The sequence below is a fragment of the Carcharhinus amblyrhynchos genome, chromosome 35, assembly GCF_965287045.1.
Source record: "Carcharhinus amblyrhynchos chromosome 35, sCarAmb.v2.hapA, whole genome shotgun sequence".
Classification (NCBI taxonomy): Eukaryota; Metazoa; Chordata; class Chondrichthyes; order Carcharhiniformes; family Carcharhinidae; genus Carcharhinus; species Carcharhinus amblyrhynchos.
The window spans coordinates 3412823-3432303 of record NC_137358.1 but is presented as its reverse complement, the minus strand read 5'-3'; the positions used below and the strand labels follow the sequence as shown (position 1 = coordinate 3432303).

Here is a 19481-nt window from a genome sequence, read left to right as displayed (position 1 = left end):
ACCTGCTTTTCAAAAGATCATCTTACCCAGGCCCTATCTCCATAACCCAATATATTTACCCCACAACTCCCCCCCCCCCCCCCCCGCCAACCTGAACGTGTTCAGACACTAAGGGACAATTTAGCATGGCCTAACCTGCACATCTTTGGACTGGAGGAGGCAACTGGAGCACCACCGTGGGTGGTACTAAAGGGTTACGGAACCAGATTAGGTAGATGAAGATAAGATACGTAACAGCCTTGATCAAAATGAATAGTTGAATTGACTTAAGGCCTGAATAGCCTATACCTGTTCCTAACGCCAGCTTCCACTTCCCATCGCCATCCGTGGAAAACTCCACACAGCAATAACCATCTGAACTTAAGACATGTAGGACGCGATCTTGCCAGCCGTTCATGCCACATTCCCCTGCAGCAAAGTCGGAGTATTTGGTGGCCAGCCAAATCTCCGATCACTGCAGCAGGATGGGAAAATCCCGCCAGCGTGAACAGTGGTAAGATTCCGGACGCAGTATTCCCATTTAGGCAAGTTACCAGGTACTGGTGAAATTGGCAGAAGGACAGAAAATAAAAGGGAAGTTGTTTCTGCTACCTCTCTCCCTGTGCGATTCAGTACGTTGATCTAATCCTGATTCATCCCCTGAAGTCTCGTTCTGCTGTGGATCCTGGTTTTCATCATCTCCCATAATTCCAGATCAGCAGAGGAACTGCTAAAGAAATGAGACACAGTTGATCAGTAAGGTGTTTGATAACGATAAAGAGAGTGTGTTATCGAGTACAAAAGAATGGGACTATTAAGCAGCTCGAGGGCTAGTTAGCCTTTCGAAATCAAAGAATCCCTACACTGCAGAAAGAGCCCATCTGTCCCATCTAGTCTGCACCAGCTCCCCGAAACAGCATCCCACCCAGCCCCTCCCCTCCCCTCCACCCTATTCCCGTTACTCCATACAATCCAAAAATGTGCAGGTTAGGTGGATTGCCCATGCTAAACTGCCCCTCAGTGTCAGGGGGATTAGCAGGGTAAATACGTGAGATAGGATAGGGCCTGGGTGGACTTATTGCTGGTGCATGCTTGAGGGGCTGAATGGCCTCCTTCCACCTAACCTACACATTGTTGCACTGGGGGAGGAAACCAGAGTACCCAGAGGAAACCCATGCAGACATGGGGAGAATGTGCAAATCTGCAGACAGCGACCCAAGGCCGAATTGAACCCGGGTCCCTGGTGCTTGAAAGACAACAGAGCTAACCATTTTAAGGCAACAAAGTTGTTGAGTAAACACACATTCTGATCAACCACAGTTTAATTCTTGTAGCTTGAAAACTACTCTCCAGTTTCAGTCTTGAACTCAGTGGCAAACAGTATTTGAAGATTTCATTGTGCATGAAGCTGTCAGGGCCCAGAGACCTGGAATTCCCTTCTTAAACACCTCTACTTCCCTTCTTTGTTGAGACATTCCTTAAAATCTACCTCTTGGAGCAAGCTTTTGGTCGTCTGTCCCCCTCTTTTGGTTCAAGTGCTAAGCTTTGACGAATAACTTTTGTGAAGCAATTTGGGATGTAAAGGTGGCAAGTTGCTTTTATTACAAAAGGTTTTGAGTTCTCAGGTCTCCAACAGCATTGATCTCCGAGTCAGAGGATACACCAGACATCGTATCGGAAACGTGACATCAAATTATAGCAGGAATCCCCAGACTTAAAGGAAGAAGACTCCACACCACGATTCCGATACACCATCAATATCTTGTAACCTTTTTTATGGACTAAAAAATTATTCCAAAAAACTTTTAAAACTTGTTTGTTCCTTGTGTTGCTCAGAATTGCTTATTGCTACCACTCGTTACCATCAACCGTACTTCAAGCCTTTCTCCCCACATAACTGAATTCAAATCATGTACCACTGCTCTTTTTATATAATTCAGACAAAGGAAACTTTTCACACAACTATCATTGTTCCTCAAAGAAATTCTGCATAACTTAACCACAGATAAATCACAGAATCCCTAACACAAAGGAGGCCATTTGGCCCATAGGATCTGCACTGATGCCCTGACCATCTTACCCAGGCCCTCTCTCCCACCCAATCCCCATAAGCCCACGCACTTAGCATGGCCAATTCCCTAACCTGCACGTCTTTGGACATTAAGGGACAATTTAGCATGGCCAATCCATCTAATCTGCACATCTTTGGACACTAAGGGGCAATATAGCATGAAAATCCACCTAATCCATACATCTTTTGGACACTAAGAGGCAATTTAGCATGGCCAACCCACCTAACCCACACACCTTTTAACTGTAGGAGGGAATTGGAGCACCTGGAAGAAACCCTCACAGACTTGACGAGAATGTACAGACTCCAGACAGGCAATCATTCAAGGATGGAATAGAACCCAGGTGCCAGTGTGACGTAGCAGTGCTAACCACTGTGCCAGCCTGATATACAGTAACACTTATTTAGGACATGTACTACTGCACAACTTCATTGCATTGAGACCACAACACCCACTCACTGACACTTCTCAGAAAACAGTGTGCAAGGAAAACCCCTTCAGGGTCACTCCTGCTTTTTCACTGCATACACCAAGTACAAAGTTCAAATGCACGTTTGCATTGATTTGTTTTTATCCAAGCTGCCAATACCAATCTATCTTGGTGCTCTGACTTAAGATTTAACTTCTACTGAGCCCTCTCTAAACCTGCAGAGGGACAAAATTCAGATAGGGACAAACTTAAACATCATTTGAAAAGACTCATACCGACAGAGTGCTTTTCACAACCACCAGGTGTCTCAATGCACTCAACAGCCAATTAAGTACTTTAGATGAGTCGTCACTGAAACGTAAAGACAGATGGGATTCAGTATTCCAGGGTGGTACTGAGGGAGCACTGCATTGCCAGGGGTGCGACTTTTAGATGAGATATTAAACTGATGTCCCTTCTGCTCACTCAAGTGGATGTAAACGATCCCTCGGCACCATTCCAAGAATAGCAGGATTGCTCTCTGGTGTCCTGTACAATATTTATTTCTCAACAAACACTAACAGCAGTTTAATTGTCATGTATCTCATGACTATGCCCAAATTGGTGTTTTCGTATATTGTTAACACTGGCTCCTCTTCACAGCACCAGGGACCCGGGTTCGATTCCCAGCTTGGGTCACTGTCTGTGCGGAGTTTGCAAGTTCTCCCCAAGTCTGCGTGGGTTTCCTCCCACAGTCTGAAAGGTATGCTGGTTAGGTGTGTTGGTCATGCTAAATTCTCCCTCAGTGTCCAGATTGGTGGAGTTGCTGATAGTGCCAGGGACTGTCAGAGGATACAACAGGATACATATATAGGATATAGATAGATTGAAGATTTGGGCACAGAATTGGCAGATGGGAGTTTAATCCAGATAAATGCGAGGTGATACGTTTTAGAGGTTCAAATTTAGGTGTGAATTTTTACAGTAAATGGCAGAATCCTTAGGAACATACAGAGGGATCTGGGTCTGCAGGTCCACAGTTCCCTAAAAGTGACCACACAGGAGGCCAAGGTGATTAAGAGGGCATATGGCACGCTTGCCTTCATCAGATGGGGCACTGAGTACAAGAATTGGGAAATCATGTTGCAGGCATATAAAACCACAGTTAGGCCGCATTTGGAGAATTGCATGCAGTTTTAATCTTCACACTACCAGAAGAGGTGGAAGCTTTGAAGAGAGTGCAAAGTAGGTTCAGCAGGATGTTGCCTGGTCTCAAGGGTGTTGGCTATGAGGAGAGGTTGAATAAAGTAAGATCGTTTTCACTGGAAAGACGGAGGCTGAGGGGAGACCTGATAGAGGTCTACAAAATTATGAGAGGCTTGGACAAGGTGGATAGTCAGAGGCTTTTTCCCCAGGGTGCAAGTGTCAATTACAAGGGGGCACAAGTTCAAGGTAAGAGAGGGGATGTTTAAGGGAGGTGTGTGGGGGAGGTTCTTCTCACAGAGAGTGGTGGTGCCTGGAACACTCTGCCAGAGGAGGTGGAGGAAGCAGGCACATTAGCAACATTTAAGAAGCAGCTGGAAAGGCACTTGAATAGAGAGGGAATAGAGGGATATGGACCGAGTGAAGGCTGAAGAGCCTGTTCCTGTGCTGTACTTTTTCTGTTCTTTGTACCTGAACAGTTGCTGGAATGTGGCGACTAGGGAATTTTCACAGTAACTTCACTGCAGCGTTACTTGTGACACTAATAAATAAACTTAAACTGATTAGTCACAGAACACTTTGACATGTGTTGAGGAAGAGAAGGATGCTACAGAGACGCACTCTTTTTCTTTGAGTTGTCTGTACTTAGCATCCATTTAGTCAGCTCTGCTGAAACTGGTTAGTTTAGTAACAGCAAAATAAACAATCACCCTTCTATCAGTTTGGTGATCAAAAGACAGCATTTATTTAATACGAGCAGAACTTGTGTTCAGTGTGGTTAAACTTTCAGACCCATGACACCAGTAAGGAAAGCCATGAGGCCATGTAGAAAAAACTTGCTGCCTCTTTATTTTAACATTCAACTGCCTCTTAACTGCTTCCATTCCATGGGGAGGCAAATCATAATTTCCTGATACCAATCCTCAATTTAATTTTCAGCAATTTGAGCAGGTACCCTCCCCAACGTGTCACACTTTCACGTTTAGCTCAAAGACGTGTGCCAGAAAACCTCTGATATAACGCTGAATAACTTGTAGATCTTATACCTACATAGCCACATTCCTCCGGCAATTCCTTAGAACATCAGCCTCTGAGCTCTGCAGTTTAAAGTGCTGTGTGTATGTAGGATTGCAGAGGGATTGCTTTGGTGGTTTAATCCCAAATCAAAGCACCCAGATCTGCAAACCTGTTCCCACCATCACCTCCAGCCTCTGACAACCTGCCTCGTGTGTCAGTGACCACAGCTCCATTGAAGTACTTGAGGTGTGGCCTGAACAACAGCTCTCAAACCTGGGCCAGCTAATGTGTCCCTCATACCAAGAAATTGCTGCAGATTTTCAAATCGATACCACAACTTCACCACACGTTAGAAAATACTTTGGCACGTCCTGAGGATGTGCAAGATGCTACAGCAATGTGTACAACACACACACACACACAGACAGTTGGAAATCTCAGCAGGTCTTACAGCACCTCTGGAGAGAGAATAGAGCCAATGTTTCAAGTTTGGGTGACCCTTTCTCAGAGCTTCATTAATGTTAACATAGAAACATCAAAACAATGTAGCAGGAGGCCATTTGACCATGCTCCGCCATTCATTATTATGGCTGATCAAATTCAATATCCTGTTCCCTCTTTCCTCCCACATCCCTTGATCCCTTTAGCCCCAAGAGCTATATCTAATTTCTTCTTGAAATCACATACATTTTAGTCTCAACTACATTCTGTGGGAGTGAATTCCACACATTCACCACCCTCTGGGTGAAGAAATTTCTCATCTCAGTTCTAAAAGATTTACCCCTTATCCTCAAACTATGACCCTGAGATCTAGACTCCCCCCACCGTCGGGAACATTCTTTCTGAATCTACCGTGTCTAACCCTGTTAGAATTTTATAAGTTTCTATGAGATCCCCTTTCACTCTTCTAAACTCCAGTGAATACAATCCTAAACAACTTAGCCACTGCTCACATGACAGACCTGCCATTCCAGAGATCAGCCTGGTAAACCTTCACTGCACTCCCTCTAAAGCACGGGTATCCTTCTTCAGATACAGACATCAAAACTGCACACAATACTTGAAGCCAAAAGAGAAAATGCTGGAAAATTTCAGCAGGTCTGGCAGCATTTGTAAGGAGAAAAAAGAGCTGACGTTTTGAGTCCAGGTGACCCTTTGTCAAACTTTTTTTTCACACACTACTCGAGGTGTGGCCTCACCAACTTCAGTCTTTCATGGACGATACAAGTCCACTAGCGGCCGGACAGTGAACCGATGAGGTTCGGAGGAGACAAATGGACTGGGAGAGTCACGAGTTTTGTCAGTGCTCAGTTAACCTTTTTTAGTTGGGATTGCAATTCAGGCATTGCCAACTGGTCTCAGTACCAATGTAGTAGCAAATAAATGGAAAGGTCAGTCTGAAAGTTGCACGTGATGTCCCAGTAAGGAAAGGAGCAGGATGGGTTGTGTTCCCTCCCCCCAACCCCCGCTTGCACTCGGCTGGGGTATCACAATGCTGCTGTCCCTGGTGGAGTGAGCACCTTCCAAAGGGCAGGACAGAACAGAAGAAACAGAAGTTGGGGGATTTAAAACAAAACCTCATAAATAATTACAAATAACTGAATAGAGAATTACAAATATTTACAGTACAGAAATAGATGACTTGATTGAACCCTTTCTGAGACTCTGAGGGGTACTGTCAGGGTGGGTATGGAGAGGATATTCCCCCCTGTGGAAGAAGCTAGAATGGCCGGGGGGTGGGGGGGGGGGGGGGGGGGATGTGCGTGTGTGTGTCACTGTTTAAAAATAAGGGGTCGGCCATTTAAGACAGAGACAAGGAGAATTCTTTTCCCTCAGGAGGGCGAGAGTCTTTGGAGCTCTCTTCCTCAAAAGATGATGGAAGTTTAAGTATTAGTGTCACAAGTAGGCTTACATTAACATGAAGTCACACTCCGGCACCTGTTCAGGTCAATGTACCTAACTGGCACGTCTTTCGTACTATCGCATAGAAACCCTACAGTGCAGAATGAGACTATTCAGCCCATCATGTCTTGCACTGATAACAATTCCACCCATGCTCTATCCCCGTAATCCCACCCATTTACCCCGTTAATCCCTCTTACCTACACATCCCAAGACACTAAGGGGCAATTTAACATGAACAATCCCCCTAACCTGCACATCTTTGGACTGCGGGAGGAAACCCACGCAGACATGGGGAGAACGTGCAAACTCCACGCAGACAATCACTCGTGCTGGGAATCGAACCGTGGAGCTGAGGAACAATGTGCCGCCCCAGATCTCAGGGAGAAAGTTACAGCAACAGTAAATACGCTGATGATGTAAACGTACTGAAAAGGATGCATGCAAACGATCATGGGGAAGGATTTTACACAAACCCGGACGCTTTGAAAAGATTCTCATCAATCTGAACTGGAAAGAACTTTCAGATCCTATGCATTAAGATCTCAGTTGAGATACCTCTCACCCCAGTCTGCTGCCTGCAGAAGGGTGAGCAATGGTTAGTCAGAACACCCACGCTTAAAGATTGACTTTTGAAAAAAAGTATCAGCGAGGTGGGGTGGGTGAGGGACAGGATTGGGGCATATCTTTGATGCCGTCAGCAGTAGAGTGAACTGCCACTCATCACCTTGGCTCACACAGACGTGAATAGCTATTTGGACAAGGTGCTGTCGGACCATCTAAGGCCCAGGAACTTGCAACATCAAATCAATTTGAAGTGTGCAACAGTCTGGCACCCCTAAGTAGCTGGAACGATCTGGCTGGTAGGGGGTCGAACACCACTTGGGTAGGGTGGACATATTCAATTCCGTTGCCTGTCAATGAGTTTAGAAATACTCCCCCAAAAATCCACACCCAGGAGCATCAAGGTTGGGAGGAACAAGACAAAAGACGAGATGGATCAGGAGAAGGGACCCGATGACTTTAGGTGAACAGAATTCAGAGAGGTGAAAGGACTCCAGAGTTCTGGAAGAATGATTTAGCCAGAGACCGGTCCATTTCAAATTCTAATCTCTGCAATGACCAGGAAGGAAGCTTCTTTCTCTTATACACAAGCTACTCTTCATAGATTCCCTGAGTGAGAAAACCAGCAGACTTGATCATCTACTGAACTGAAGCAGCCCAGGAACAGGTCAATCTACTCCCTTCCTCTGCTGAATGTCGGAGGGCATCGTTTAATAGCTGTCATGCACCCATGCACCCACTGGTCATCTAACCCAAGTGGTCTTTTTATTACAAAGGGGTGAAAATGAGGGGGCTCTGGACTGCATTCCCACATGGGGTACCATCTCCAATGCTGAAACAAATCATAGAATCTACAGTGCAGGAGAAGGCCATGCGGCCCATCAAGTCTGCACCAACCACAATCCCAACCGGGCCCTATCTCCATAACCCCATGCATTTACCGAAGCTAGTCCCCCCCTCCGAAACGAACGGTCAATTTAACATGGCCAATCCCTGGTGCTATGAGGCAGCAGTGCTAATCACTGTGCCACTGCACCACCCATTTATGACTCATTGGCAGGCTGCTCAGTGAATTTAATGAGGCTGGATGTTTGGAAAAGGCTTTCCAACCAATGGACAAATCCTAAATCAAATCATCAACAATGGTTAGTTTCACCATTTTGAGACAGATGTAAATTACTGGGAAGGATTAAACTTCTGTAGGAAAAAAAACCAGAAGGCTTGTATTTCTATAGCGCCTTTGATGAACTCAGGACATCGCAAAGTGCTTCACAAAGAAGTACTGAAGTGTGGCACAGTGGTTAGCCCTGCTGCCTCACAGCGCCAAGGACTCGGGTTCCACTTCCGGCCTCAGGTCACTGTCCGTGCGGAGCCTGCACTTTCTCCCCGTGTCTGCGTGGGTTTCCTCCAGTTTCCACCCACCGTCTGAAAGACTGCGGGTTAGGGTGGATTGGTCGTGCTAAATTCTCCTTCAGGGCACCCGAACAGGTGCCTGAGTGTGGCGACTAGGGGATCGTCACAGTAACTTCATTGCAGTGTTAATGTAAGACTACTTATGACACTAATAAATAAAACTCAATGTAGACGTTTGTAATGTAGAAAATGTCACCTCACATCAATAATAAGGGGGGAGGGGTGGTGGGGCAAGTTCTGCATGTCACTCAGGTTCTGTGCCCTGGAAAAACCAGTCATTCACGGTTAAGAGCTCGGCTTCGACAGCCAGGCATCTGGTCAGCGAGACCCAGGACACTGAGGTTTCTCCTCTCCCACAAGCCAACCAAAGGAGGTAGAACAGATTCCTATCCCAGAACAGGCGAATGGGAAGAGGCCATTCAACCCTTGGAATGTGTCCTGCCAATTCAATGAGATCAAGGCCGATCTGTGACCTAACCTGTCGCTGCTCCATATACCTTTGGATAACAAGAACACAAGAACTAGAAGCAGGAGTAGGCTATCTGGCTCCTCGAGCCTGCTTCGCCATTCAATAAAATCATCTTCTCATGGACTCAGCTCCACTTACCCGCCCACTCACCATAACCCTTAATTCCTTTACTGTTCAAAAATCTATCTATCTTTGTTTTAACAACATTCAATGAGGTAGCCTCAACTGCTTCACTGGGCACACAACTGTGTGTGAAAAAGTTCCTCCCCAGTTCAGTCCTAAATCTGCTCAGCCTTATTTTGAGGCTATGCCCCCTACTTTTAATTTCACCAGCCAGCGGAAACAGTCTCCTTGCTTCTATCTTATCTATTCCCTTCATAATTTTATATTTTTTGTAAGATTCCCCCCTCATTCTTCTGAATTCCAATGAGCATAATCCCAGTCTCTCCTCATAAACCAACCCTCTCAAATCCAGAATCAACCTAGTGAATCTCCTCTGTACCCTCTCCAGTGCCAGTATATCCTTAAGTAAGGAGACCAGAACTGTACACAGTACTCCAGGTGTAAACTCACCAGCGCCTTATACAGCTGCAACATAATCTCGCTGTTTTTAAACTCCAGCCTTCCAACAATGAAGGACAAAATTCCATTTGCCTTCTTAATTACCTGCTGCACCTGCAAACCAACTTTTTGTGATTCAAGCACAAGGACACCCAGGTCCCTCTGCTCAGCAGCATGCTGCAATATTTTTTACTATTTAAATAATAGTCCATTTTGCTGTTATTCCTACCAAAATGGATGACCTCACATTTACCAACATAGTCTGGCACCTGGAGTACAATCTATATCCCTTTGCAGACTTTCAGTGCCCTCTGCACACTTTGCTCTGTCACTCATCTTAGTGTCATCTGTGAATTTTTACCACTGATCTCACACCAATCGTGCTCCATGGAAAAGCATTCCAAACTTCCATCATGCTGTGTGCACGCAAGTGCCTGCACTTTATGCCTAAAATCCTAAAATTATCTATGTAGCATCATGGTAAATTCACCAACCATCAGAAATAGATTCTCTCTGTTTACCCTAAAATCCCTCTTACTACTTTAAATATTAGAATCATTGAATTGCTACAGTGCAAAAGGAAGTCATTCGGCCGGCTGAGTCTGCACCGACTCTCCAACAGAGCATCTTACCCAGGCCCTATCCCCACATATTTACCCCACTAATCCTCCTAACCTACACATCTTGATACACTAAGGGACAATTTAGCACGGCCAATCAACTTAATCCGCATGGCTTTGGATTGCGGGAGGAAACTGGAGCACCTGGAGGAAGCCCACACAGGCACGGGGAGAATGTGCAAATTCCACACAGTCGCCCAAAGCCGGAATTGAACCCAAGTCCTTGGTGCTGTGAGGCAGCAATGTTAACCACCATGCCTCCCTAAGTAACATTTTTAAAAACATTAAACCACAAGGTAAAATAATAACATTATAAAAACCTTTCATACTAATTTTTTTCTCCACATATTACCAGATTCATTGATTTCAATTTCACAATTTGCCAGAATTGAATCAGAACTCAGAGTTTTTGAGGTGGCTTGTCTGGTGTCACAACTGTTACAGCAGTATTAGACACATGCACACTTTTCAATCACTACCCAGTGATACTGATGAGATTGGGCTTAGCCTTGTGATATTTATGGTGCAGCTTCACACTTGGAAGAATACCTGTAGCTAGCTAAAGGAAGCAGTGAAGGAGATGCGGCTGATCTGCAAGATGGAGAAAGAACATCCCCACTGTTAACTCAGTGGTCGGCATGGTAGCATGGTGGTTAGCACTGCTGCTTCACAGCACCAGGGACCAAGGTTCGATTCCCAGCTTGGGCTGCTGTTTGTGTGGCGCTTGCACATTCTCCCTGTGTCTGCATGGGTTTCCTCTGGGTGTTCTGGTTTCCTCCCACATTCTGGGAGGCGTGCTGGTTAGGATGCATTGACCCGAGTAGGCGCTGGAGTGTGGCGACTAGGGGAATTTCACAGTAGCTTCATGGCAGTGTTAATGTAAGCCTTACTTGTGACTAATAAATAAATTTTAATAACACCACAGCTTAACCTGTGGACAGCAAGGAGGGAGGGAGTACAGATATAATCTAACTGCTAGTGCAACAGGAGGCAATATATGCCTGCAATAGTCAAGTACCTACTGTGCTAGGGAACTTGTAATAAATTGTCATCTGCCTTTCTTTAAATCACTTTCTTTTTAAAGACAACACGTCTGGAAGTCCAGTTCACTGGCATTTCATCTATGGGTCCCGAGTTCCAAGTTAGCCCAGACCAACACTCATGACAAAACAATGACTGTGAAAATACTTAAAATGAGTTTTGGACAGTTTAAAATCAGACATGCCACCTCAACACAATGCTACCTGCCGAATGGTCCTATCACTCAATAAGGCTGTAGCAAAGTTGCAAAAAGGAATGTTGCATGGTAAAGAGTAGTCCTGTTGAGTTTTTAACCAGGGAACTTTATTGAGGCAAAGAAGAATTGATCTGCAACTAACTGTACTGGGCACACGCAACGCTAATCCTGGATGACTGAAATAGAAAAATGTTTCATTGCCCTGGCCTCTGACATCGAGCAGAAAATGCACAAAAAGGTATCACAATTGGAAATAGTATAAAATTGCACATTAGATCTGTCATGAGTATTATAGGTTCTCTCTCCCAGGTGCTTTTCAAACTGAGACACAAAATTCCTGTAAAAATATCCCAGCCATCTACATACATTCTTCAATACTTCTGACACATTTGTGACTTGGGACATCTTTTAATTCACAGGTTTCGAAAGGAAACATGGCAATGATTTTTATTTTCAAAAGCACGCACCTTGTTTGGCATTGTTCCACAGAAAAAGGTTAAGTTGACAATTCTTCAGAGAGTATGATGGATACTGGGGCAGAGTGGGGACGAGTTGGGTGGGGGTTCACACTTAAGTCACCGCGCTCACTAACAGCAGAACGCCACCTCAAACCACTGGGTAAGAGTTGTGAACGTAGCCCAGTCCATCATGCAAACCAGCCTCCCATCCATCAAATCCATCCACACTTCCCGCTGCCTCTGCAAAGCGGTTAGCGTAATCAAGGACCCACACACCCCAGATATTCACTCTTAAATCTTTTTCCATCGGATAAAGGATGCAAAAGTCTGAGATCACATGCCAACCAATCAAAAGCATTAGAGTGAGGAGAATCTTAATGTTCCCTCTAAGAGGGGTGGAGGGAAAAAAATGCACATTTTTCCAAAATTGAGTCTCAATGATTGCAGCTCCCAGATCAACCAGTGAGGAGCAAAAGAGTACCATGTACCAACTGACTCAAGAACAGCGTCTTCCCTGCTGCTGTCAGACTTTTGAATAGACCTACCTTATATTAAGATGATCTTTTTCTACACCCTAGCTGTGACTGTAACACTACAGTCTGCACTCTCTCCTTTCCTTCTCTCTATGTATTCTATAAACAGTATATTTTTGTCTGTGTAGCACGAGAAACAATAATTTTCACTGTATCCCAATACATGTGACAAAAATAAAGCAGATCAAGTGAAAGCAGAAACACATACATAGAGAAAACACACACACACTACAAAAGGTCGTGAATGTAGCCTAGTCCATCACATAAACCAGCCTCCCATCCATTGACTCTATCTATACTTCCCACTGCTTTGGGAAAAGCAGCCAGCATAATTAAGGATCCCACACACCCCGGACATTCTCTCTTCCACCTTCTTTCATCAGGAAAAAGATACAAAAGTCTGAGGTCACACACCAACTGACTCAAGAACAGCTTCTTCCTGCTGCCATCAGACTTTTGAATGGGTCTACCCCACATTAAGCTAATCTTTCTCTACACCCTAGCTATGACCGTAACATGACATTTTGCAACTCTCTCCTTTCCTTCTCCATGAAAAGTATGCTTTGTCTATATAGCGTGCAAGAAACAATACTTCCTGTATGCTAATATATGTGACAAAAATATATTAATCCAAATCAAACCATCCACTGACACACTCTACACTTCCCACTGCCTCGGTACATTCTACACTCGCTCCTTTCCTTCTCTATGAACAGTATGTACAGCGCGCAAAAAATAATACTTTTAATTATATGCCAAACAAGTGATATTAATAAATGAAATCAAACCAAACTCCACCCCCATCCATTGACACTACTTACACTTCCTACTGCCTCGGTACATTCTGCACTCTCTCCTTTCCTGCTCTATGAACGGAGTGTATAGCATGCAATAAACAATACTTTTCACTGTATGCCAATACAAATGACAATAATAAATAAAATCAAAAGCATTACAGTGAGAGTCTTCATGATCCCTCTGAGAGGGGGGAGGGGGTAAAATCAATGCACATTTTGGCAAAGTTGGGTCTCAATGATTGCGGCTCGCAGATCCAACTAGTGGGGAGCAAAAGAGGGAGAAAATTAGCAGCAGCAGCCCCCATGATTTAAAGTCTCCTCAGTTGCTGTGGGCTGTGATAGCCTGGTTCTCCTACCTGAAGATACCCAAAGATGTCCTGGTGCTCTGCCCCCACTGAGATTAATATATTCCCAATCCACTGCAGTCAAAACCCCCCCATCTCCCAAAACCCCCCATTTAAATCCAGCTATCCTGCCCCATTTGCACACAGATGGGTTTAATATTACCTTACATGTGAATTTCAGGCCTTATTTCCTGCGCCAGTCGCTCTCAGGGGTTTTTTGCCTCTTGCAAACACACAGCTGAACAATGGAGCAGCCACCATCTTACCACAATGCACTGGCGGCTCCCCCTCCCCCTCCCGGGGAGCAGCGCGCAGGCGCGGGCGCCGCCAGGCACGCCGGGAGTTGTAGTCCGGACCGCCGCCAGTGGAGGGCGCCGCACCTGGCGGCTGGACTACAACTCCCGGCGGGCATCGCGCACCAGTATCTGGCCGAGGGGCCGGGGGCGGGGGGGGGGGCGGCGGAGAAGGGGACGGCCGGACGGAAGCGGCGGAAGGCCGAAGGGGGGAGGAAACGGAGACTGACGGAAATATCCGAGCGCTGACGGAAGCAGCCGAAAGCGCGAGGGAAGGGGGCGGGGCCAGCTGGCCGGAATCCGGCGGAAAGTCACGAAGCCCCTTAAAGTGAAAGGCATCACCATTCTGATACTGATTTGAGTTGATTTATTATTGTCATATGTATTCTGATACAGTGAGAAGTATTGGGTTTCATTTATTATTCTCACATTTATTGGGATACAGTGAAAAGTATAGGGTTTGATTTATTGGGATACAGTGAGAATTATTGGGTTTGATTGATTATTGTCACATGTATTAGGATACAGTGAAAATTATTGGGTTTCATTTATTATTGTCACATTTATTGGGACACAGCAAAAAGCATTAGGTTTGATTTGTTGTGACATGTATTGGGATACAGTGAAAAGTATTGGGTTTGAATTATTATTGTCACAAGGATTGGGATACAGTGAAAAGTATTGGGTTTGATTTATTATTGTCACATGTATTGGGATACAGTGAACAGTATTGGGTTTGATTTATTGTCACGTGTATTTGGATACGATGAAAAGTATTGGGTTTGACTTATTTTTGTCATGTATTGGGATACAATGAGAAGTATTGGGTTTGATTTATTATTGTCACATGTATTGGATACAGTGAAAAGTATATGATTAGATTTATTATTGTCATGTAGATTGGGATACAGTGAAAAGTATTGCATTTGATTTATTGAGATACAGTGAAAATTACTGGGTTTGATTTATTGTTGTCATATGTATTGGGATACAGTGAAAAGTATTGAATTTGATTTATTGTGATACAGTGAAAAGTATTGTTTCTTGCGCACTATACAGACAAAGCATACAGTTCATAGAGTACATGGGGGGAAGGAAAGGAGACGGTGCAGAATATAGTGTTGCAGTTACAGATAGGGTATAGTGAAAGATTAACTTAATATATTTGATTTGATTTACTATTGTCACATGTATTGGGATAAAGTTAAAAGTAATCTCTCTTGAGCTATACAAAGCATACCATTCATAGAGTGCATGGGGAGAAGTTTTAAGTTTATTTCTGTTTGAATACGCTGAGGGAGGATTTAGCACAGTCAATGCAGCTAACCACCATGTCTTTCGGACTGTGGAAGGCAACCAGAGCACCCGGAGGAAACCCACGTAGACACGGGGAGAATATGCAGACTCCACACAGACAGTGACCCAGGGCAGGAATTGAGTCCAGATCACTGACACTGTGAGGCAGAAGTGCTAACCACTGCGCCACCATGCTGCTCTCTGTTGATTTGATTTATTATTGTCATATGTATTGGGATACAGTGAAAAGTGCTGTTTCTTGTATGCCAAAGCATACCATTCATAGAGTACATGGGGAGGAGGAAAGGCAAGGGTGCAGAATGTAGTGTTATAGTCATAGCTAGGGTGCAGAGAAAGATCAACTTAATGCGAGGTAGATCCATCCAAAAGTCTGACACTGCGACTGCTTTGGGTGAAATTGGACAATTAGTGGCTGCTTAGCTTCGGGTCCAGGTTTCTAATAAAATTCATCTTCATAAATCGTGAAAAATCTAGAAAGAGTGGAACAAAAACAGAAAATGCTGGAAAATCTCAGCAAGTCTGACAGTATTTGTGGGGAGAGAGTAGAGCCAACTTTTCAGGTCTAGATGACCCTTTGTCAGAAACACTGGAGTTCTGAGCTGAAAATATTAACATAGAAACTGGAAGCACGAGGAGGCCATTCGGCCCTTCAAGCTTGCTCTGCCATTCATTTTAATCATGGCTGATCATCAAATTCAATATCCTGATTCCCCCCCTCTTCTCCCCGCCCCCCCATGTCCCTCGATCCCTTTAGCCCCAAGAGCTATATCTAATTTCTTCTTGAAATCACACAACGCTTTGGCCTCAACTACTTTCTGTGGGAGTGAATTCCACACATTTCCCACCCTCTGGGTGGAGAAATTTCTCCTCATCTCAGTCCTAAAAGGTTTACCCCTTATCCTCAAACTATGACCCCTAGTTCTGGACTCCCCCACCATCGGGAACATTCTTTCTGAATCCACCCTGTCGAATCCTGTTGGAGTTTTATAAGTTTCTATGAGATCCCCTCTCACTCAGTGAAACTCCAGTGAATATAATCCTAACCGACTTAGTCTCTCCTTATATGACAGACCTGCCATCCCAGGAATCAGCCTGGTAAACCCTCACTGTGCTCCCTCTATAGCAAGGACATCCTTCCTCAGATAAGGTGACCAAAACTTCACACAATACTCCAGGTGTGGCCTCACCAGTGCCCTGTGCAATTGTGTTTCTCTGCCTGTCCTGCTGAGTATTCTCTGTTTTCCTTTCAGATTTTCAGCATCTACAGTATTTTACTTTTGTGACAAATTGTCAGGGGGATTAGCAAGGTAAATGTGTCGGGTTACGGGAATAGGGCCTGGGTGGGATTGTGGTTGGTACAGACTTGATGGGCTGAATGTCCTCCTTCTGTCGTTCAAAGCGATCTTGGGGAGGGGTCCAGGCATATAAATCATTCCAGCTTCACGTCTTAAAATTCCAAGTCACAGGCAAATGTGACAAACAGAATACTTGCCTCTGTATTCAGATGATATTCAGATGATTGGATGAAGGGACAAAAGTTATGTTTCAGTGATACAAACTCCAGTTTGATTATACCGGACTCGTAGAATCCCTAAACTGCAGAGGAGGCTATTCAGCCCATTGAGTCTGCACTGACAACAATCCCACCCAGGCCCTATCCCTGTAATCCCACATATTTAAGAACATAAGAACATAAGAAATAGGAGCAGGAGTAGGCCATCTAGCCCTTCGAGCCTGCCCCGCCATTCAATAAGATCATGGCTGATCTGTCGCTGCTCAGTTCCACTTTCCCGCTTTCTCTCCATAACCCTTAATCCCCTCTCTTATCAAAAACCCATCAACCCGCGTCTTAAAAATATTTAGCGAGGCAGCCTCCACCACTTCAACGGGCAGAGAATTCCAGAGATTCACCACCCTTTGAGTGAAGAAGTTCCTCCTCAACTCCGTTCTAAACCGCCCCCCTTTTATCTTGAGGCTGTGCCCCGTAGTCCTACTGTCTTTTTTGAGCGGGAAGAGTCTCTCCACCTCTATCCTGTCCATCCCATTCATCATCTTATACGTCTCAATGAGATCTCCCCTCATTCTTCTAAACTCTAACGAGTACAAGCCCCGTTTATTCAGCCTCTCCTCATAGCTCAACCCCCTCAACTCCGGTATCAGCCTAGTAAACCTCCTCTGCACTCCCTCCAAGGCCAAAATATCTTTGCGCAGGTGCGGCGCCCAAAACTGCACACAGTACTCCAGCTGCGGCCTCACCAATGCCCTATACAGCTGCAGCAAGACCTCCCTACTTTTATATTCAATCCCCCTCGCTATGAAGGCCAGCATCCCATTCGCCTTCCTGACCACCTGCTGCACCTGCAGGCTGGGTTTTTGCGACTCATGCACAAGGACCCCGAGGTCCCTCTGCACCGTCGCCTGCTGCAGTTTTTCGCCCCGTAAGTAATAGTCCTTCCTACCATTATTCCTACCAAAGTGGACCACCTCACACTTGCCAACATTAAATTCCATTTGCCATTTCCTAGCCCATTCGCCCAGCCTATCTATATTTACCCTGCTAATCCCTCTAACTTACACATCCCAGGACACTAAAGGGTTAATTTAGCATGGCTAATGCACCTAACCCGCACATCTTTGGAATGTGGGAGGAAACCGGAGCACCCAGAGGAAACCCATGCAGACACGGGGAGAACACTCAGACTCTGCGCAGACAGTGACTCAAGCCAGGAATCGAACCTGGGTCCCTGGCGCCGTGAAGCAGCAGTGCTGACCACTGTGCCACCGTGCCGCCCAATGCTCACTCTGAGCAGTTCTGGGTGTTGCATTTCAGGAAGGGAGAGGGTATGCAGTGTGGATTTACCAGAATGAGCATTTATTAACAGGGGATGTGAGTTTAAGAGCCGTGGGGTTATGCTGCAGCTATACAGGACCTTGGTGAGACCACATTTGGAATATTGTGTTCAGTTCTGGTCACCTCACTATAAGAAGGATGTGGAAGCATTGGAGAGAGTGCAGAGGAGATTTACCAGGATGCTGCCTGGTTTGGAGGGTAGGTCTTATGAGGAAAGGTTGAGGGAGCTGGGGCTTTTCTCTTTAGAGCGGAGGAGGATGAGAGACAACTTAATAGAGTTTGTAAGATGATGAGGAGAGTAGATAGAGTGGACATGCAGAGACTATTTCCTCGGGTGGATGTAGCTGTTCATGGATGTAAGGTTCATGGTGGGAGATGTAGGAGGGATGTCCGAGGTAGATTCTTCACTCAGAGAGTGGTTGGGGTGTGGAATGCACTGCCTGCTGTGATAGTGGAGTCGGACACTTTAGGAACTTTCAAGCGGTTATTGGATAGGCACATGGAGCACCCCAGAATGATAGGGAGTGGGATAGCTTGATCTTGGGTTTAGACATAGCTTGGCACAACATCGAGGGCCGAAGGGCCTGAATGGTACAGTGCTGTACTGTTCTATGTTCAATGTTTTAATGATATCTGCCCAGCAAGGGTTAAATCACAATGAGACATTATCCACATTATGGTTATATTCCCTGGAGTTTAGAGAGGTGTTTTTACAGTAGGGCTTAAGGCATTAAGGGGGTCAGATCAGGGAGAGCGGGTGAAATGATTTTCACTTGTTGGTGGGTACGTAAAATTGACATAGAATCCCTATAGTACAGAAGGAGGCCATTTGGCCCATCGAGTCTGCACCGACCTCAACCTCACCCAGACCCTATTCCTGTAATTCCACACATTTACCCTGCTAATCCCCCTGACAATTTAGCATGGCCAATCAACCTAACCCACACATCTTTGGACTGTGGGAGGAAACTGGAGCAACCGGAGGAAACCCACGCAGACACAGGGAGAAACTGCAAACTCTGCTATCAGACTGGGAGAGAGGCTAAAAGTGAGAGGACACCTTTCAGGAATAAAATGTCAAAACATCAGGTTAGAGGGAAAGGATGGCAGGGGGTGGGGAAGGTCTGGATAAGATGCTCTGATGGGGTGGCACAGTGGTTAGTACTGCTGCCTCTCAGTGCCAGCGATCTGGGTTCGAACCCCGGCCTGGCTCACTGTCTGTGTGGAGTCTGCATGTCCTCCCCGTGTCTGCATGGGTTTCCTCCGGGTGCTCTGGTTTCCTCCCACAGTCTGAAAAGCGTGCTGGTTAGGGTGCATTGACCGTGCTAAATTCTCCCTCATTGTACCCGAACAGGCGCTGGAATGTAGCGATTAGGGGAATTCCACAGTAACTTTATTGCAGTGTTAATGTAAGTTGTAACAAGTCCTCGGAGGCATAAATC

General features: G+C 45.4%; 1 protein-coding gene across 5 annotated transcripts in view; it reads right to left on the bottom strand.

Annotated features, from left to right (window-relative positions):
• scaf1 (SR-related CTD-associated factor 1) overlaps nt 1–13852 on the bottom strand; it is a 41349-nt gene extending 27497 nt beyond the window's left edge. For 2 of the 5 annotated variants that reach the window (XM_080217419.1, XM_080217424.1), the window contains exons 1-2: nt 13742–13852; nt 592–709 (exon numbers count right to left, since the gene is read on the bottom strand). In XM_080217419.1, coding sequence (XP_080073545.1) covers nt 592–685 — 94 coding nt within the window. In that variant the 5' untranslated portion in view covers nt 686–709; nt 13742–13852. The remainder of the gene's footprint in view (nt 1–591; nt 710–13741) is intronic. The other 3 variants (XM_080217421.1, XM_080217420.1, XM_080217422.1) reach the window with 3 other exon arrangements.
• Nucleotides 13853–19481: the final 5629 nt, after the last annotated feature.